We start from the raw sequence: 22448 nt of genomic DNA on the forward strand, positions 1-22448 counted from the left end.
GACTGTGGGTTTTTTTTCTCTCCAACCTGCCCTTTAGAGAAGAGCCTTTTACGCACAGGTGGGAGATACCCGCTCAGCGTAGCCTACTGTAGGACAGCCCCCCTCTCTGCTCCTCAGCGGATGATGCGAGGAAGTGACATTTTTCACCGCTGCGGTTCGGGACAGCACTGCTCCTCTGCAAACAGGTGTGCCACTGTTCGGGTCACTTTAACTGAGGAACCGCGGAGAGACAACGTCCTGAAACCCCAAACAAGACTACTGGACGCGGGACAGCCAGGAGAAGAGGAGGAGAATCATCCCGTTAAAGTATTTTCTTTATTAGCCTGGGCTGTTTGAACGGTTTCAGGCGCACAGACAGAGAGAGAGAGAGCGAGAGAGAGAGAGAGAGAGAGAGAGAGAGGGACAGAGGGAACGATGGCAACGAAGAAGGCGTGCGTGGATGCGCCCAAAAGGAGCCGGAGTCCGGTCGTGTTAGAGGCGGAGATGTTCAGTGAATTTCAGGACTGGTGTCTCCGGACTTATGGAGACTCCGGTAAAACAAAGACCGTCACTCGGCGAAAATATAACAAAATCATGCAGACACTGTTGCAAAACGACGAGTCGGAGGGCGTTTATATCGACAACAGCCACATCAACGCCAAATTCAAATTTTGGGTGAAGTCTAAAGGATTTCAGGTCGGGACCAACGTTTTGGGAGAGCACAACAAGAAAGGAGCCCCAGGGAAACCCGTCCTATATGTCCCGGTCAAGTCTACGGTAAAGTGTTTCTGCGTGTAGTGTGTGTGTGATCTACGTGGCACAGAGGGAGAGCATGCGTGTGCACGCGCACGAGATGTCCCGTAGCCGTTTATAAGTTGTAATTATTTCAGGCCACAAACAAATGTATCTGTAACATAAATTAATTGATAACTTATAATGTTTTTGTCGTCCCGGCTCGCCCTCGTCTTTCCTCATAAAGCTTCACTTTGTCCACATCCCAACCAGAGCAGCCCTACTCTCATCCCTTGCTGCCATAGCAACGCCGGTGCCTCCTGGCAATCGCAATCATAAGAGGTGGCTATCATGCATAGCCATCTCGCCAGTGAGGTTGAAGTCCTGTCCGCGGCACGCTCCCTGCCTGGTGCAAAGCACGAGATAATTGACTATTGACATCATTTAGTTTGAACAGTGTTGTTATGGTCTCGTGTAGCCCGATATGGTGATGCTGTGCGAGCGCGCGCGTGGATGCAACGGCATGTTGGCGGGTCGGTTATGTCAGGGTGCCCCGGTGTGCTCCTTAAGGGACTACAGACGATTAGTGCAAACTAAGAACAATTCAGATCTACCTCTGTGCTTTGGGGTTCTGCAGATTTTAATTGTCAGCGTTTCATCTAATGGGCTCGCGCCCTCGACTGTCCCATCTAAACCGAGCAAAAGGGAGCGAGTCCGCGCGTCGGGAAGATTGATTTGGCTTCCTTTTAAAGAGCAAAGATATTATCCCAAAAAAATACTCAAACATCTGTCTTTCTTTTTCATTTCAATATGATTGAGTGGCAGTCTCGGGGTTTGCACCCCACTTTTCATTGTCCTGGGTAGGATGCGGATCAGCTCGCAGGCACTCGTTGCTCTGGCAACACCTGTGTAGTCCAGGGGAGTGTGTCTCTGCCGCATTTTTATTGTGCATGTTCCGGCAATAAACTCGACAATCCCGTTTTGGACTGTCTTTGCAGGTGAACTATGTGAAAAAAAAATATTAGAAATTTGATACAGGGTGGCAGCCGTGCGTAATTGTTGAGCACGTGAGGCTCTGTGGCGGAAACAAAAGGGTCTGCTCGGGACTGATAGCGACATACGCCCACACTTGGTGCTCAGACTCCACTAGTGCATGTCTCTGGACGGTGGGGTGTAATGGAAGTCAGGTAACAATACGTCCCGCGGTGCTGTTACTGAGGCTGCAGGTGCATTAAGGGTTAAACCACAAGTTCTTTTTTACGGAGTGCCAAGATAAACATGTTCATTGTGAACTGTCAGCAGTGCCCCCCGAGCTCTCTTTTTGTGCGCGTGCGCATGTGCACGCGCGCCCATGTCTGTATGGCCTTTTGGGCCTATACTGTTCCAGCACGGAGACAACCACCATTTTAAAAGAGCGCCTTCAGGGAATAATCTCCCCCACCCGCTCTGCTGGGACAGAGTCTCTGGAGCTCAGAGACACATGTTCTGTTAAAAACTCCAGCAGATATTGGCTCTGACAGGAGATTGAATACTTTGATTTCTGGCTGAAAAGCATTGATCCCTCCACAGGTGTTCTACCTGTGTGAATGCACAATAAGATTGAGGCCAACTGCCTTTACAAAAGTCCTCTAATCCCCACTCAATATTATGTTTCCCCCTGTGGGCAGGAGGGCAGGTGTGGTCTGCCTCTGCAGGTGCAGATGGTGCCTGAACTGTCATGTTGATTAGCTTTTGTCTGTGGCTCTTGTCATTTCTTGTTATACATTCTTATATGTATTACTGATGTGTATTCCTGTCCAATATATTTAAGTTTAAATATAACACTTAAATACAACATTGTCTAGGTCAGCCTGATATCTCTGAGGCCGGTCCAACCACGACAGAGCTGTAATAATTATCTGAGGTCACGCTAAACCTTTCAGAGAGGTTGAGAAAGACTTTCTGAAAAAGTGAAGCCAGCAGCTTATTATAGAGGAGAGCACACGCTTTGTAGTTTATATCGCAAAGCACAGGGAACCCTACCCGTGACTCAGCTCCACTTGGGAAATTTAAACAACAAACAACACATCAGCCAACACTAGCTTCTTCTAATGATGAGTCAGAAGCAACAAATCAACCAATTCATAAGCATTTGACTGAGGAAGGCAGCATTGCATATTTTTTATTCAGCCGTCGTAGGCTTTATAAATAGGCCGTCCTGGGCCATTGGAGAAGTGACACGCACACGAGCCGACGCACAAACACGCACACACAATGGTCACTGCCTCCTCGTACGGCTGCAGGGCCGGGGGCGTGTCACTGGAGCTCCAGCATTGGATGCCCCGCTGCAGCTGCTCCCAGGGAGTGCCAAGTTTCTGTATGGGGGCAGGCATGGGGCTAAATGACGGGAGGCTGCATGGGGGGAGGGAACGCATGGTGGATGATGTGCAGACAGAGAAGGTCTCTTCTATGTGTCAGTGAAGCATACAAGGCGGCTTCAGTGTGTGACGGGACAGAGAGGCAGGGCACAGTAGTACAGACCCACTGAGGTCTTTCTCTTCAAGGCGGACACAGAATTATTTTCTCTTGTGTGTTTTCTCTGTGTCCATCTTTGTCCCGCAGCCCGTGTTTTCTCGCCCTCTCTCTGCACAGCCCCTTGCAGTGCTGACAGAATCCGGCAGTGTGGAGATGCAACCTCGTTTAGCTCTCATTATGTCCTGATTAGAGGATGCTCCAGAGGAGGAGGGGAATAGGACCAGAAACAGACTCAGAGATGCGCCGGAGAATTGCACACTGAGCGAGCTTTCCCCGAGACGAGAGGAGTCAGAGAGCAGCCAGTTACTAAAGAAACGCTTAAACGTCGACACGGGCATTGTAGTGAAAAAATTTCAAGTACTGCGAACTGTTGCTTTTTGTTGCCATGCCAACTGAAATCTGTAAATATCCCTGTTCATCTCTCAGAAATAGGTTTTGGTGGACATGGCCCAACACACACAAGAATACACACACACACACACACACACACACACACACACACACACACACACACACACACATACACACAAGTCTACATGTAACAGCTCAGAAAACAATTCACATGATGTTTAAAAGTGAGAGTTGAATCATGCATTCTTTCTCCAAAAACTGTTATTTACAATATCCCAGACCAGAAATAAGGATTCAAAGTCAAACAGTATAAAATGAACTGGCAGCTCAAAACTTGTTTTGTCAGACCTACAGTCCAAAACCCAAATATATCAAATTGACTATTAATTATTAATTATCTTCTGTCCATCAACAAATCGATTATAATCATTTTATCGCTGCAGCTGTGTGATCTGCAACTATTTTGATAATTAAATAAATGTTTTAGCCAATTTACAAAAATGTTTTGGTTGAAGCCACTCATATTTGAGGATTTGCCAGCTTTTCTTTATTATTTATTACAGCAAACTGAATATTTTTGTATTTCTATCAGATAACACATGACATTTGAAGAGCCCACTCTGGATGTACGAAGTTATGAAGGCTTCTTTGTCAGTATATTCTGACATTTTATCGACAAATATATAATTGATTAATTAAGAAATATCTGCAGATTCACCTAAGAAAAAATAACTGCCAGGGCAGGATCAGAGTGAACTGAGCAAGAGATGGAAAGAGGATTTTTTGAAAAGAGGATAACAAAGGTTTTCCTTGGGACGTCCTCTCCTCGTGCAGTAAGCAGAAACCACAAATTCAAAATCTGTGTCTTGGAAAATGGGCCCCTAAATGTTTATGCCCTCACCGTGAGACGGGAAGAGGAACATCATTATTATCTGATTAATTAGTCCACATATCCCCTGAGAGCTCATCTTTTGTGGGAAGGGCCACAGAGTCAAAAGAATGCAGGCCCCATTATACAGCAGCATTTGCATTAATTATATTTTTGCATAGAGGATCTCTTGCTTTTGTGATTTTTTTTTCCATTTTCGTTTTGTTTCGTCCCCTCTCTGGCACCGCTCATTAAAGAGACAACACATGGGCTGACACTCGTGGGTTCAAACGGTAAACGCTCTCAGCCCCAAACAAGAATCACTTCGTCGTGCTCTTCTCAGATGGGCCCGATCACTGACTTGATCATCTAGTGCTTGAAAAGGTGGATCTGTGTGTGTTTGAGTCTGGAGAACACGTCTTTGTCAAACCAGAAATATATTGGTTCATGTCAATACGAGTTCATTTCAGATGCCTCTGTGACTGTGATGTACCGTAAAAAGGTGGCGAAATCCATCCAACTGCACGTATGTAGTAGTTTTTGTGCATGTGCTCGTACAAAGAGGGGGTCGCTGATCGCATGCTCTGTGTTTCCTCCCTACAGCACCCTCTCTGTTGCCATGGAGAGACCGTTCTTTGCTTTCCCATAGGAGGAGAAATTAACACCATTTTTAACTGGCCCGGGGGCCTCCCCCCTGTGTGGGAGTTCTGCTCCGCGCGCACACACACACACACACACACACACACACACACACACACACACACACACGCACACACACACACACGCACACACACACGCACACACGCAGACTCTTTAAGACGGCAATAATCTTCCTACCACACGGCTATACTGTCATTTTTCTTAATACCTTCGCAAGGCCACCGTTTAACGAAGTGGGACAGTATGATAATAGCCTGAAAATGGTGAAACGAACTCGAGGATGGGATGATGTATGTGCGAGTCATTTGCATACCATTTTGAGTCAGTGACTGGAACGTCAACAGTGCCAGTCTGGAGGGCCGGTGGGGCCGTCTGTGTCTCCAGCTCGTGGGATATTCAGGATGTCACACACTCTTTCAAATAATGTTCATCATTGGAGCAGGCGAGAAGGAAAAAGACACACACACACACACTCATGCATGGACGTCGGACAGAGGGTTAGAGCTCGGTTCACCTAATGTGGATTTAATGACGGGGCTTTTATAATTGAGACAGAGAGGAGGATGGTAGAGAAATGAAAAGAAATAGAATGGGATGGGATGGGGTTTATTTAAGAAAAAAATTAGGGCACTGTGGAAGTAATAGTCTTGTTTTATCCCTTTTCTTGTCATATAAGCCTTTATCTTCCCCTAGGAGCGTGCACACACACACACACACACACACGCACACACACACACACCACACACACACACACACAGGCACACGCTCACACACACACACACACACACACACACACACACACACACACACACACACACTCGCACACGCTCACACACAAACACACACTCATACACAAGAAACAAGGGTTGTTCCTTTTACGTGTCCATTAGCCAGATGATAGATTTACAGAGGGGAGATGGGGCTTTAAAAGATGACCTGTTGTCACATCTGCAGTGAGATAATCTGAGTCATGAGTATTGTTGACACAGCCAGCTTTACTCCCTACTTGCTTGGCGTGCACACACACACACACACACGCACAGACACACACACACACACACACACACACACACACACACACACACACACACACACACACACACACACGCACACACACACACACACACACACACACACACACACACACACACACACACACACACACACACACACACACAAGTTCCTGAGCTCACATCACTGCCGCCACTACTTAAGCTACTTATTCTAGCATGTAATAAATATAACAACACCATCTTCATGTGTATGTCACACCGTGGCTCAGATTTTAAAGTTAAGTGCGCAGCTAAAATGAGATTTTTTTGTTTGTTTTTTGTTAGTGAACATCCGCTCTCCGATGGAGCTAATTTGATGTGCGATATACTATCCCTGCTATCTTCGCGGGGCTGTCTTTGTGACCCTGCTGCTTCCCTATGAACCCCCCCCCCTCCTCCTCCTGACCTGCCTGTGTGCAGGACTGCTCCTCTGTCTCCCCTCGGCAGCCACTCTGCTCTGATACAGTGTGTGACTGCCAGCGGGGGTGGGGGCGGCCGACTCAACCCCTCCAGTCTCCTAGCAACAGAGCGGTTTGGTGCGGGACAGGGAGAGCGCGCACGGGGATGGGGGCTGGTTGTACAGTGGCAGGGGAGAGCAAAGTCCTCCGGGATTAGGAAGATAGAGAGAAGGAGGCGAAAGGAGAGGGAGAGTTGTTTTTGTTTGTGTGTGTGTGTGTGGTGTTGTTGGCGATTATAGGGGATGCTGACATGTCTCCTTGGCTCTTTAAAACGACACGCTGCTGATGAGACCGAATATCTACGGAGCCGCTCAACAGCTGTTCTCCTCTGAGATGCTTCAGCTACAGGCTCCGTCCAGTAGACATGTAGCCTACTGCACTTAAACACACATGGCACACACACTCAGAGCACGACGTGTTCAGAGGTGAATGTTTAACTCCCTGTTGACTTGTCTTTGGAAACTAAAGAGCTTATCGGTAGGCTACAGAGGAGCCCAGGAAAGCCTTCAGGTAGAAGCACTGACGGGCCGTCTTTCCTGCAAGTTCTTACTTGAGGAATGGTAGACATTGTATTAATCATTTGAGTTGTTTTTAGGGATACATGCAAAACAATCCGGAGTTCCAGCATCTCAAATGTGCCCTTTCACCCTATGCTTACGAATGTCTTTAAATCTCGCCCTGTTTTTGGCCTATAAGTCATTTGAAGACATTTTGAAGTCAACTGGGGCATTTTTTCTGACTTAAACAAGCAAATAACCTACAATGAAAATAATAGTTGCAGTCCTGCACAAAAGCATTACAAATATCGTTCTTAGATTCTTAGACTCTAGCAAAATTAGCCATTACAACCTCAAGTCCAACACTGGCTGGCTGCTGTGTTTTATAGGCCCTTATGTGTGTCTCCTCAGGTTGGATTGCAGGTAGCAGAATTCATCCCCCAGCAGAATATCCGGTGTTTATGTTGGATATTTTGTTGGGGGGAGAATTCATGGAGAATGCAGCAGCATTGGTGTGGGTGCACTGCACACCCCACAGTGGTATGAGATTATCTAAATCCAGCGTGAATGGACCTGACACTATTGTCCCGAGCAGCAGCAGCGGTGATGTCACCAGGGGAATGATGATGATACATCTAAGGGTGCGATAGATTACAACTGTGATGATGAGGTGGAGGATCGCTATTATTTCATTTATTACCATTACATTTGGCCCATGCTGACAGGGGGAGAGTGGCTGGAAAGAAAGGAGGAGTGGGAGAGAGAGAGAAAGAGAGAGATAGGGAGAGGGGCCGGATTAAAACAAACCGGCTCTGTGAGCTGGTTTTAGTTGCCATGGCAACGATCATTACCTCGCACTTGGGAGAGCAGGAGCAAGGAGAGGGAAGAGGAGGAGTACGAGAGGGGGGGGGGGGGGTAAGAAAGAAAGAAAAGAAAGAAAGAAAGATGGGACAGAGAGGTATGGGGGATGAAAACATGGAGGCAGGTACAGTTGGTTGAAAACGAAAAAAATGAAATGTCAGATCCTTGGAACTGTGCAGAAATGTCATGGAGAGGAGCGAGGGGGAGGAAAAAAGTGTGAATCCTCAGTGCCAGGGGGACAACTTTTTGAACTCGGGACTCTCCTCTCACTCAAACAAGAAAAGATCAATCCCCACCTTGAACCTCATCTTGACAAAATGTCAGAGCTTGTCTCCTATCCTATGTGTGGAAGAGGTAGGCCCGTGAAAAACTAGATAAATGCCTAAATCCATTTTCTCCGCCCATTTCTCTGCTTGTCGGAGCTCTTTAAAATACCAGAAGTGGCAGAAATGCAAAGATCAGATCTTGTGGAAGATGCAAAGTGTTGAGTGTTTGTAAAGAGACAAAGATGGAGGCTGTAGGGAGAGGAGGAGAGGAAAGCCCCATGTGGTGCTGCTGCAGATGGGGGCCGGTGTAGCGATCCCACTTGTATGTCATATGACCTCTTTGCCCAGCACACCTGCCCGGGAGAAATCAGTGGCAGTTTCTATGGCGACAGGGTCAACACACATGGTGGCCAGAGGTGGCGGTAGGAGGGACTGTTGGTCCTGCACAGTGTCTTTGGTGTTATTTTTAAACAGAACAGCGATGAGGTGATGGTTGTTGACCCAACCGGGCAGAGACTTGTCCACCTGATAGAGACATTTAACGTGTCAAAAGAAGACCGGTTGTTTCAATTTATTTATTTATTTTTTGTGTATTAGTGTCTGTCACCACATGACTTAAGACTCATGTTCCTTAAAGATCCTGTTCACTTCACTTCACAACCATCTCCATTTCCAGCTGTAGCATCTGACATCCTCCCCTAGAGATGATACAACACACACTTCCTCTCTGTTATCCTGAGGCAGGACGTTAAACTAAACCCAATTCTCTGTCTGTGTTTCAGTGTTCGGATGGGAACTCGGCCCAGGACAACTCCTCCCTGAAGCGCGTTGCCGTGGTAGAAGACTTCTTTGACATCATCTATGCCATGCATGTGGAGATGGGCGCCGACCCTGGCAGAGCACCCAAACATGCGGGACAGAAGAAGACCTACAAAGCGGTGGGTATATCCAAACAGGTGCCTCAAGGTTTCTGTTAACATTATTAGCTCTGCTCTCAGCATTTATTTATACTTAAGAGATCAATATAGTCATTGCATTACAAGCCAAACATTTGGTCAGACATTACATTGTCGCCAGATAGATACATACTTATAGCTTTGCTGATCTTCTGAATTTTCATCTAGCACAACCAGCAGGTCAAAGGTTCCATTTGTGCAATAATTAAATTTTTGACCAAATACCTGTAAACTCATGAGGATCCCAGCTATAATCAGCTGTTAGCATGCTAACATGTTAAACTGACGGTGAACATGGTGAACATTATACCTGCTAAATATCAGTACAATTAGCATTGTCAGAGTGCGTATGTTATCAGGCTAGCATTTACATTAAGCATTGCTGTCCCTAAGTCTACCTCGCAGAGCTGCCAGCATCTGCTTTTTATGAAGAGGGGAAACATGCATACAATATAAAGATATCATGTTTCATCTTATTTGTAGATGGAGCTGTTATTTCTTTGTTTATTTAGTAAATTCTGCTTTTTGGAACATGGATGTGAGGCTGAGCCCGACAAACCGTTGAATAGTCAATAAAAGACTATTTTGTTTTGGTAGCCTACAAATTACAGTGTGCAGACAACCTGTCCTTCTCCTTTGTGTGAAAAGTGTCCCACAGCTGCAGTGAGCTTAAAATATCCTAGTTGGATTCATTTATTTGGACAAAATGGGCCCAAAGTGAGGTCAGTATTCTTTTCAGTGGGACAAAACGTCCAACTAAAGGCATGTTTAACACCCAGGGACCTATTTTTCATTCCCGTAAAAGACGTTTCACTTCTCAGCTCAGGGAACATCATGTATCATTTTTAGCATCTGGAGTTACCAAGGGAACAAATAGCCACCTTTAGCAGGAAAATAAAAGCCCTTGTGAATGTGTCTCTTGAACAAAGACATTGGATGAGTTTACGTTAGAAAACCAAGGTGTGGTGCTCTGAATGCCGCTTCAGTGCAGTGTTAGGGGGGATTAGTAGAAGTAGATTTTGGTACCCCTCCTCGCCTTTGCCCCCGTGCCCCAGGAACTTGTAAAAAAATAAAGAAAAAAAATTGTTAGAGCCAGCTCCTCTTGCCCTGTAGAGAGGTCCTGTCACGTCTCATAGAGTGTACCCTTTTGAGGAGGCAGCATCAGTGGGGCAGGGCATAATATGGAACTGTCACTGTGGCCTTCTGGGAGGTACACGCTCCTCTGGGTGGCCTTTCCCTCTCAGCTGCCTCAAGGGGCCGTGAGGGGCATGGAGGTGGGGGGTTGGGTGGGTGGGGTTGTGCAGAGGGGATGGGGCGCAGTGGCAGTGGTGATGGTAGCGTTGGGCCGGTGGGGGTGGGCACCCCTGCTGCCTCTCCATGGTCACGTGAAGGTCGCATTTTACAGGGAAACGCCAGGGGGGTGAAGAGGGGAGGGTGGCACCGCAGCAGGGACAAACAGAGAATGGCTGAGCACGAGAGAGAGAGAGGTGCAGATATGAGTCAACGGGACCTGATAGAGCAGGACGAGGGACGGAGAAGAAAAAAAAATGGCGGACACCACTTGTGCGTTTGAGAGTATCAACGCAGAAATATGTGCAGGACGGCTGCCGCTGGAATTAGGCCATCCGAAGGCATGAGAGTTCGCCTGCAGGGAGGACTCCTCCTCATGTCACATCCAGATAACACATAATCACTGACCCCAAAGTTTCACACATGGACGGTACAAATAAAAACAAACAAATGAAAAAAACACCTGCTCTCAGTTTGGGTTAAGACATATCCACTGCCATTTAAAAAAAAGGTTTTATGTTCTTCTTAAACAAATACACTTGACGTGATACATTCCCCTCAACTAAACACATTCACATACAGTACATAAACGTGTGTAGACAGATGATCTCAACACTAGCCTTGCACAGCATAGTTTAAATCAGATATACACAAACTATACATTACAAGTTGCATTTCTTTACCTTTTGCTACATGTTTGCTATGCCAATGGCATATATGCCAAGAGTAGGTTCATAGATGTTACATATGAAAAACTTAGAAACGCATCATGAGTTGCAATATTCAAGATCAGTTTCCACAGATGACATACATCCCTCCGTAAATGATTAATACAATTACCTTAATACTAACACAATAAAATCAAATAAAAAGTTCTAAAAATGAAAACATAAAATAAATCAATTTTAAAAAAGGGGGGAGGGGATGCTGAAAACCCTTATTCCTTGACGGTGCTGCCATGTTTTACCCCCCTCTCCTTCTGCTCACTGCCCCGGCACAGATAGCGGAGACCTACGCCTTTCTGCCCCGAGAGGCGGTGACTCGCTTCCTAATGAGCTGTGGAGAGTGTCAGAAGAGGATGCACATCAACCCCAGCACCGCCGAGTTCAAAGGTAATGGCACGAATCTGACCTGTGGATGGCTGGCTAATTCTGGAGACATCATTAACTCATATGCTATTTTTTAGATTAACCTTTAAGAGTGGATAACGCTCAGATCTTTTGACACACTGACATGAAAAAGGGTTAATTACTGTGTTGCAATGCACGCTGAAATGTTAGAATCCTATCAGTCTTCTACAGCAACAGCCAGATATTAATGCTGTCAGATTTTCCCAAATAATTTCATCATTTCATTAAAAAAAATATATATTTTGTTTTTCACATATGATAAAGAAGTTACATTTGTGGTCGACATGTGAGTGACTGACGTGGTAGCTACGTGTTGTCCTGTCAGACACTAAACAGGAGCTGATATGATCTTAGGCGTGCGTACTTTGAAGAGTTTTTGCATCCAACGTTCATTAATAAAACACATTGTTTATATCCATCATGAACATGATTGTAACAAAGACTCAAGGGGACCACTTCTCCCGGGTCGTGTCAACCCACTAAAATGATCTCGGAGTCCCTCTAGTGGCCGATGTGGAGATTTCAGGCAGCTCTCAGCAACTTTGTTCATGTCAAGTGTTAAATACAGTTAATGCCACCACTTGGAATCCTCTTTTTGCAGGAAATTGCAACAATTCTTCCTCACTCAAGTAATGTATCTGTGTTATTGCTTTCCTTACAAAGGGAGTACTTTTATTTAATGTAGAACAGAGGTTTTCAAATTAATAAATAAATAAAACAACTATAAGCTTGTTATGGCAGTTTGGTCTACAATTTACAAGACATCCCATAGCCTCAACTCAGTCAAAACCTGAACACATGATGCGCACATTTTTAGATTCGTATGGGGGTTGAGGGGCAGCGCAGTTCTCAATTTTGTCCAAGGTGGCGACAGATATTGATATATTGATATCTTGTCCCCCTGACAAATACAATGATGAACTCACAATGGAATCTAATCTGACCCGATGTTAACAACAGTAATAAAACATATGCAGTTTATCAATCAATCAAACAATCACACTGTCCGAATCAGACTTGAGTTGTAGAGCACTTTTATGAGTATGTGTGTGTCACACAATAAAAATAATTAATAATAAATTTGATGAATTAAATACATAAATAAATAAATACATTTGATACATTATCATCATTAGTGTAGTAGTGGGGTTCAAGTATGAATTAGCAGAGTAGGAAATATACCCAAGTAAGATACTACTTTTGGTCATGATCCATTTATTGTTTGCATTATTTTGTAACTGTTTTCTTTTTCTTTTCTTCCTTTGTCAGAAAATGACAGACCAACCTCTCTGGCCCCGGACCTCATTGATTACAACATGCCCCTTACTGCCACCTACCTGAAGCAAATGAAACTGCAGTGCATGACCGCCAATGAGAGGGTAAGGGCCTTTTTTCTGCAAGTGAACTGTATATGTTTATGTGGCATGGGCCCAGATACTAAGCATTCCGATGGATTAATTAGAAAATCAGCCTCAGTAAAGATCCTGCTTTTTTCCAACTTAATTGTATTAGACTCCACAAATCCTCTGGTTGTATTACTATTAAGTCTTACAGAGGCTGTAGGGAGAAACGCTTTGTGCTGGCACAATAAGATATCCTTCCTCTTCTTAAATTAAATAAATAAGTTCATTCAGTAATGAACAATCAGAGGTCCTGCTGGGAGGAGGAGCTCTGTGTGAAATGAGGATTAGTTAATCTTCTGTGCGGGCTGACGTCACCAGTGAGACCCCTCCCCAATCTGGCTCTGACAGGAACACTCAGAAACCACTGTCACTAAAGTGCAGGGAGCGGTACTTGATGATGATAATGCCGACCTCACTCGCGCATAATTAGGATTATCCGGAACAATGACCCAGGCTGTGTTTTGTGGGTGAGTACAAATTAACAAATGCTGTTCGGACTGTTGGTCGCATCTGTGTGAGCAGACTGGGAACGAAAGGAACAGGCCAACAGTTTAATAATTAACCATCACAGAGGGTTATTTCGGTTGCTGAAGTAATTTCTTCCTTACGGCATCTCTGATTCGCTGGTTAAGAGAACAGTTTGAAAGCAGCAGGGTTGTTCTATTTACAGAGAAGGTGTTTTCTTCCTAACTGTTTGCATGTTGTTGTGTTGGTGATTGTTACAGTTCAACTTTGCCTTCCTCTTTGACACGTGGGAGAGAGGAAAAACTATGTAGATACATTTAAAAAAAGGTGGCCTGGGTTAAGGATTTGTTTCTGTCCTTTTTTACCAAACATTTTCACTGTAACACACCTCAGTTTGGCCATTTTCTTTGGATACAGGCCTATTTATAAAAACACCACTACAATAGGGCTGTGAATGATGATCATTGACAACGGAAGTCGACAGATTGTTTGTTTTGTCTGCACTAATGATATTTAGTATAAGAACACATACGACAACGATGAGAAATGTTTTAACCACTGAATGTTTCAAAATATCAAAAATGTTGCATGTTTGTTTGTGGATTGGCTAATTGTTTCAGTTGTACTGTACACAAAAAAACGATTTCCAAAAGTTGCTGGAAGATTTGTTCTATCCTATAAGTTCTATCAGCTTCTGAAGACAAACTTTGTGTTGTGTATTTTGATTTAAAGGCCAGTAAGCGCTTCAACTTTATTCAGTGTAAACTCTAATGAAAATCGTCTCAAACTTAAAAGTAAATCCCCTTGTTTTAAATCAATTATATACTTCCCTTAAGTAGACACATTAATGATGCCACATTTCCAACAACATATAAACTGGAGTTAAAGTCTGTCTCTCCCTCTTTAATGCTACATTGCTCACTTGGTACCTAATGGAGCTGTCACTGAGCATTTTGGTCCACCTCAAACCTCTTTACGGATATGAACGTTCCCAGGAGTTTAGACCTATTTGTTTGCTCGTTTGGGTGGAAACGACATAGTGACGACATGTATTTCTGCTCTGTTTCCATCAGACAGTTGTAGTTTATGCCCCCTTCTGCCAGCTGGCACATGGCGGCGTGCACATAGGCCAAAGAGGAGTCACCGTGGGTGTTAGTGTGAAGTAAACCAGCCCGCGTACCTCGCTGAAGCTTAGCATTGGTCTGAAGTGCGGTTATGGTTATGGCTGTTCAACTGATGATGTGTTTTCCTGGGCAGGGTGTCATATTGTATGGAATGTAAAGCCCACTGAGGCAAATGTCTATTTGTGATTTTGAGCTATACAAATAAAACTGATTTGATTTGATTAGATTTGTTTTCTGCAGTTTGAAGCCAAAGCTCAGGGCAGCCTTTGAATAGTTTGTGAGATTATTCCGCTCTCCTTTGCTAATCCTAACCCCCGTGGTTTGTTCATACATGTGTTACGCTACAACAAACATCTTTAGGGTCTGAACGCAGCAGAGTTGAAAATAGCTATGCTTCAAGAAACATACTACTTTACAGGGAACCTCCTGGATTTTCTCTTTTTTAATGCTGCCAGATTTCAGCAGATTTAAGTAGGAATGAAATAATGAAATTGTCCATTAAAGTTTAAGTCTCAAGTCATAAATGCTTATTGAAAGTGTAATTGTTTGCTGTAAGTTTTCCTCCTCTTCAAACCGGCCTCAAAGAGATTTATTCCCAAAGCACTTTCAATGTGGACAAAAACTACAGTCACTACAGTCCCCATTATGTTAAAAAATGCAATTTGAAGTTCAGCTGAAGCTTAGACGAATACAAAGGAATACTGTCGATGGAATTCCATGTTAAAAACACTGTAACTTTGGAAGCTACCTACTGGATTTGTCTATCTCAGACTGGCAAGCCTCATATACTGTAAGATATAACACATTTTAAAATGCATAAGAAGTGGATTTTGTCCTCCATCCCTTACACTGACTGACCTTTCAGAGAGGAACATATGGTTACAAATATCGCTTTCAATGTATGTAAGGGCATGTCAGTGTTATTATACATTTCTGTGAAAACAAAAAAAGGGCGGACTTTTCCTTAAATAGCCGAATAGACAAGATATTTTTCACATTTCCACCCTGTATCTTCAGGGGACGAGTAGGAAACTTGGAAGTTGCTGTCAAAAGTGAAATGATCTCAGCAGTCAATCCCCTCTGCCTATCCAGGTTTCTTTCCCCTGTCTTTTGCCCCACGTTCCAAAACCCATTATCTTTCTTTTTACTATTCTACACAGCTGACTATAAAATGGACGTAGTTTGCATGCAGTAGGCCTATAATTGGGACATACTTTTACTTATTTATATCATCATAACATCTCGCCTAGAACTGGCCTCTTGCTTATGTATACGTCACATCACAGGTTGTTGTCGCTTGGAGGCTCTATCAATGTGACCTAACTTCCGCTGTCGGTCAGAATGGCCAGAAGCATGCTGGAACTCACTCAAAATCATCACCGGATGTTGTAGAGCATCCGGTGATGATATTATAGTATTTTTCAGCACGCTGCATTTGACCACATGAATTGGGACATCCATATTAAATAGCAGGGAGGTATGGGTATTGGAACACAGCCTCAGTCTCTCTTTCTCTGCCACTGTCTCTTCAGGATGACAGTTCGGTGAGCAGCGAGGACATGAACATCTCTGAGCCCGCATGGGTCGCAGCCGAGCAGCCGCCACCGCCCGAGCCCAGCCCGCCCAACGGAGAGAGAGTCAGCAACCAGACAGTTAAAGAAGAGGACGGTAAGACAGTACTGACTGTGGACACACAACCATCTTGTATTAATAGGTCCCTTGATGTTACTGGCATGATAGATGGATGGATGGATGGATGGATGGATGGATGGATGGATGAATAGATAGATAGATAGATAGATAGATAGATAGATAGATAGATAGATAGATAGATAGATAGATAGATAGATAGATAGATAGATAGATAGATAGATAGATAGATAGATAGATAGATAGATAGATAGATAGATAGATAGATAGATAGATAGATAGATAGTGTATTGTCACTGCATATAAAACACAACCAAATCTTGGTTTGCTGCACCACTCCAAATAGCAGCATTTTGTATATAAAATGGCATGAATAGGTAATAGGTACGCGTTTGGTGCAGTACTCCCTCATACACAGAATCTCAGATCTGGTATAAGCACTGATTTTTAAGCAATTTGTTGTGGCACTACGGGGTCGCTGTGACTAGTATGCACACAGCAACATTAGCATAATGTCATAGTATGTGGTTGTATTTGTTTTTGGTCCTTGAAGGTCCTTTGGTTCTAGTCATTACATGGAGAGGGTACAGCTTGGTGTTTCGCCGGAAACAGCTTGCCTCGTTCTTAGTGGACTAATCCAAATAAATCCACTCTTACAGGGGGTTGGACACCAGCGCAGCAGCCCCAATCCATTGTGCACCCCACTCTCTCAGGGTGCAGGGCTTAGGGAAGTAGGACAAAGGCCGATATATAAACCTTCACAGATTATGCACCACTGTAGAAAATAAAATAGAAAACAGGGCACATCATTGATATGGTCAACAACACATAGGTGAGGACAAAACACATCCTATTAAACTGTGTTGAAAAGCTGCATTTTGCCCACACCAGGAATTGAAGGCTCCCTTCCCCCACGGCCTGCCTCCTCACCCTCGTCTCTCTCTCTTCCCTGTTCAAAGTCCAAAGATTCCCCCCTGCTACTCTAACTTTTATTTATCTTGACAGCTGACCCCAATACCCACTTCCTAAAGCGCAGCACTAAGCAGGAAGTGTCCCATCCCCCTGTAGTTACACACCCACTCTGTTGTTATACAAGACAGCAACAGTCCCTTATTGAAGTAATCAAATTAACATTCACGCTAAATGATAACAAACATCCACACACTCATCTCTGTGTCTGCATCCTCCCCTCCTACCAGATGACGACTCTTCGGAGAGCGGCAGTGCCAACGGTCTGCCTTCCCTGACCCACCCGGAGGTGCTAGCTGTGGGTGGGAACCCCCCAGATGGCAGGGAGGTGACAGAGAACGGGCTGAGCGCTCCAATGGACTTCAGCACCACCTCGCCCTCGTCCTCCTCAGAAGATCAGCAGCCGGTCAATCTGAGCGACAGACTGCTGCCCGTAGCCAGCTCGCCACCAAACGCTTACCCCGCAGAACTCAACAGAAAGTACCCCATCAAGACAGAGTACAACAACAAGGTTAGAACAGAAAAATGGTTCATAATTTCACATACACAGTGCTTCATCATATTCATGGGGTTGACTGTCTTTTTTAACGCAAGGCACGGCTGGCAAAAACAAGCACTGGTCAATTTTGATATATGTTTTTTCTTTCCTAGTAGCATAAATCAAGGGTCGAAAAGTGTTTATTGTGTATATTTAGGTGTATATTTTCTAAAACTTGTCTGACTGCGTGTGTATATGTCTCTTATTCAATCATCTTTAACGGAAATTTCTTCAAAGTTAGTTTTTTTCAAAAACCTCAACTTCTAAAGCACTTCCAGTAAATAAAATAAAACAACAACAACACATTTGTGGTACAGTTTGTTTATAAAACATGCTAAAAAAGCATTTTCGAGACCTGTACATAGTATTTATTTATTTGTAAAATCTGTAATATTTTGTCAAAATGAAACATCTAAATGTATGGACAATTGGTCAGATATTGCCAAATGTGCCTATTTATTCAAACATTTTAATACAACACAATTGCTTTAATGTAAGAAATCATCTTACAGAGTTTCATAATTTTATCTTAGTAAATTTTTTACCCTATTCACCTGCAGTATCTCGCCTTAATCATCATCTATTGTGTCCGTCCAATCTTTAATGTGTATTTCTTTGTGTTTGCAGTCCCCTCTCTACAGCTCAGGAAGCTATGACTCTGTGAAGACTGAGCTGAGCATGAGCGCCGAGGACTTGACCTCTGGTCGCGCTCAGATAATAGACGAAGACGACGACGATCATGACGACCACGATGACAGTGACAAGATCAATGATGCCGAGGGAATGGACCCCGAGAGACTCAAAGCCTTCAATGTGAGTAACCTCTAACCTGCAGGAGTATTGCATTGTGATTTCATACATAAAGAATATAGAGAAAATACAATACAGTGGACATAAGCCAGACCTGGCACAGTATAAGCATTGATATTCTGTGTAGATATAGTATTGAGAATTATCAAAGAGGGAGTAGCCTATGTATAAATATTTTTGAATTTAACCTTTATTTATACAGGTAATCTCATTGAGACACATAGTCTCCTTCCCAAGAGAGACCTGTTAGATGTCTATTGTACATTATTATATCCAAACACAATATAGGCACAATCTCAATATTCCCTATTTATTCTGTGGAAATCACTATCTGTGCGCTTCTGGGTAAACATGGAAGCGTACAGAAACAGCAGAGTTGCGAAAAAAATGCAAACATGAGTGGATGAGCAAACACTAGAAATATTGTCCTGAATACGAGCAGTGATTTCATTTCCATCACCTCCCCCTCCCTCGTTATCCCTATACCTCTAATGCTCACCCATCCACTGCCTTGCTGTTCCTCTCTTTTGTTTTCAAATCTCACACCCCTCGCTCTCTCTCTCTTCCTCTCTCTTTCTCTCTTGCTCCATCTCTACCCCTCACCCTCACAAATTTGTTCTGCTCCACATCCCCTCTCTCCCCTCTCCCCTCCCCCCTCTGCCTGCCTCCCTGTCAGATGTTTGTGCGTCTGTTCGTGGATGAGAATTTGGACCGCATGGTGCCCATCTCCAAACAGCCCAAGGAGAAGATCCAGGCCATCATCGAGTCCTGTAGCCGACAATTCCCAGAGTTCCAGGAGCGTTCCCGCAAACGTATCCGCACCTACCTCAAATCCTGTCGCCGCTTGAAAAAAGGCGGCATTGAGGTAGGCTACAATATGCCCCATAACCCGACATACAATCATACAACTAAAAAAATGCATTGTCTTACATTATTTAACTTATAAGGCCTTGCACGGTCTTGCACCACCCTACCTGACTGAGCTGATTGCCCCATATATACTGCCTTGCCCTCAGCGCTCTATCAATGCTGGTCTCCTGGTAATTCCCTCGGTTAATAAAAAAATCATTTGGCTTCACAGCATCTTCTTAACGTGCCCGTTATCTATGGAATGACCCCCTCCCCCATTTTAAGTTAAAGAGGCAATATTGACAAAATTTGGCCTTTTAACATCCTTTTTTAATATTTATGTAATAATTAGGTGTGTTGGTTTGATGTCTTTTATGTTAACAGCTTGCTTATTTTTTATGTATTTTATTTGTAAAGTGTATTGGAACATGTTGCGTGGTGATTCTGCACTTTAAATAAAGAATGATTGATTGATTGATTGATTGATTGATTGATTGATTGAGTGATTGATTGATTCATAATAATCAAATCTCTCGTTGATTCTCAGATTCGACCAACACCTCCTCACCTCACCTCCGCCATGGCTGAGAACATCCTTGCCGCTGCCTGCGATAGCGAAACACGAAACGCTGCCAAGAGGATGCGTCTCGATGTCTACCAACCGGTAAATGACTTAACAGTTGGTGTTTGTCAATTCTCCCCAGTGGGGATTTGGGAATGTGCTGGGACGGCTACGCATCATTAACGCCCAAACTGCTCAACATTAACAACCATATTCTGCCCAAAAACCTGAACATATTTCATTTCTCACAGGATGAGCCCACTACTGAGAAGACAAACTCGAGGGACCCGGCCTCTATGACTCCGTCAGGGTTCGCCATCTCCAGCGCAGCTTTCGCCCAAGAACAGCTCTACTCCAACGGAGGCCTCAACTACAACCTGCGGGGCTACGGCACGGTCGGCAGCAACCAGCAGAACTCTGGCGCTGCACAAACCAATGGTGAGGAGCTGTAGCTAATGGCCTGGTCTCAGTAAGTCTCAGTACAGCCTCAGATACGACCTCAGGCAAAACCTTGTTGTTTTTTTAATTTGGATGAACATAATATTCAAGATATTTGTTTGAAACCGAAATTGTCTTGATAGAAAAAATCAGTGCGAAGGAATCAACTTTTATTTAAGAATTTTGAGCTCTTCTCTAAATGGGGGAGGTATTCCTTTGCTTGTTCCAGACTTCTCCTATCATGGTCAGATATGAATATATAAACTGTCTGAGACACTGCTATGTCTCAGGTCAAGGATGCTTCCTGACGTGTTTTTCATGTTCTCTGATATATCTAATTGTGTTGTATGTTTGTCATGTATCATCTCTGTAGGTCCCACAGACTTGAGTATGAAATCAGTCGGGCCAAACTGCTCCTCCAGCGCCAACAGTCAGGGCCAGGGTGGCGGTGGGGGGGGGGCCTCTGCTCAGCTCAGCCCCCCGGAGGTCACCGCGGTGCGCCAGCTGATCGCGGGATACCGGGAGTCTGCTGCCTTCCTGCTCCGCTCCGCAGACGAGCTGGAAAACCTGATCCTGCAGCAGAACTGAATCCCCCAACTAGACCAGGCCTGTTCATTTCCGCCGCTCAAAGGCCACACACACATCCGGTCAGACTGGCACACAAAGACACAAAAAATACACAAGTGATACTGCAGTGCACAGTGGGTCATGCAGGTATGGAAGCCTTCACTTGTTCCCACATGTTTATGTATTTGAACGGGCCACATCACAGGCAGAGAAAATGTTTATTTATGCATTTGGTTCACTTTGACCTTAGTGCCCTGTTATCTGTAGCCATTCATTCCATTCAGTTCATTCTTATACCACTTTGACCGCCATTTGTCTCAGGAAGCGATGAGCTATGTGAAAAAATTATCTGCATCGCTACGCAGGGGAGTACCAGAGGTGTTAACTTTGAATTAGCTTTGACCTTTATGCCACATTGGATAATTTGTGCAGATAAATGAATGGTTTAAATAGCAGTGATTAAGTGTCATTACCTTGTTTCTATCTTTACATAAATGTAAAATAAGCTGTGCAGTGGCATGATTTGATCGGGGCGTCTGAATCGAAAATCTGGAGCGCTGGTTTCTGAAAGCCCATAGTTAAATCTCTGCTAAATACACTGACCTGTCAACGTTACACTGCTACCGACTTTGAAAAAGTAAAAGAAAAACTGGATGGTTTTTGAACGTTTTCGCCAGGACATTTTGACCAATAGATCAAGTCTGGCGGTCAAAACGAACTATACCTCGGCCCTGCTCTGTTGGCACGATTTCTAGATTCTTTGATATGTGGTGACAAAGAGACACAGACTCATGACCCAACGTGACTTTATTTTAAGTCATTCTGTTATGAATAGTTCTATCACAGACAATTTCTCATTACTTAAAGAAGAAAGGAGGCTTTTTGGGAAGCATGGGTATGCAAATTGAGGTCGCAGACACCTGTCAGGGAACAAAGGAGAATATATTGTTTAGAGTTAAGTGGAAAAAGGTGCAATATCGAAGATAATCAGAAATGTAGTGCTCACTGAAATGATTTTTCAGACTAGCTGAAGCGTTTTTAGGCAAAAAGGAGTGTACTTTACCACAATCTCCTCCTGATGTTACTGTCAGGTTGTAAAAAGAAACGATATCCCACGCAGCATTGTAGCCAATTTCAATGTTGTTTGTTGTGAATACTGATCTTGATTGCTAATCTCATAACTGAGGCACTTTTCATGTAGTGGGATCAGTCAACCGTCGTGATAAAATGAAATGGGACCTGGCAGAAAATTAAGATTTAATGTTGCACGTCCTTTTTTCTTCTTTTTACTCTTCTAAGTGATATTTGGGGTCGTTTTCGTGAAGGAATTGTTCTTTAAGATTTTTTTTAGGTTAAAACTGGCACATTTGAGCATTCCCATGTATACATTACTGACAGTCAAATGAGTAGATCAGTATCACACCACCATCTATATGGCTTCACTGGATGCAGTGTGTGT

At 44.0% G+C, this 22448-nt stretch overlaps 1 protein-coding gene across 1 annotated transcript; it reads left to right on the plus strand.

The window, feature by feature from the left end:
* Window positions 1-414: 414 nt before the first annotated feature.
* Window positions 415-21010, plus strand: nol4la (nucleolar protein 4-like a; the record flags this gene model as incomplete). Its single annotated transcript, XM_080031156.1, has 11 exons — window positions 415-756; window positions 9021-9176; window positions 11485-11596; window positions 12884-12993; window positions 16139-16274; window positions 17456-17736; window positions 18391-18576; window positions 19250-19438; window positions 19970-20086; window positions 20236-20422; window positions 20796-21010. 11 exons carry the CDS (start codon window positions 415-417, stop codon window positions 21008-21010), a joined length of 2031 nt encoding a protein of 676 aa, XP_079887282.1.
* Window positions 21011-22448: the final 1438 nt, after the last annotated feature.

The sequence above is a fragment of the Ammodytes marinus genome (genome assembly GCF_949987685.1).
Source record: "Ammodytes marinus genome assembly, chromosome: 7".
In the NCBI taxonomy this organism is placed as follows: domain Eukaryota; kingdom Metazoa; phylum Chordata; class Actinopteri; order Uranoscopiformes; family Ammodytidae; genus Ammodytes; species Ammodytes marinus.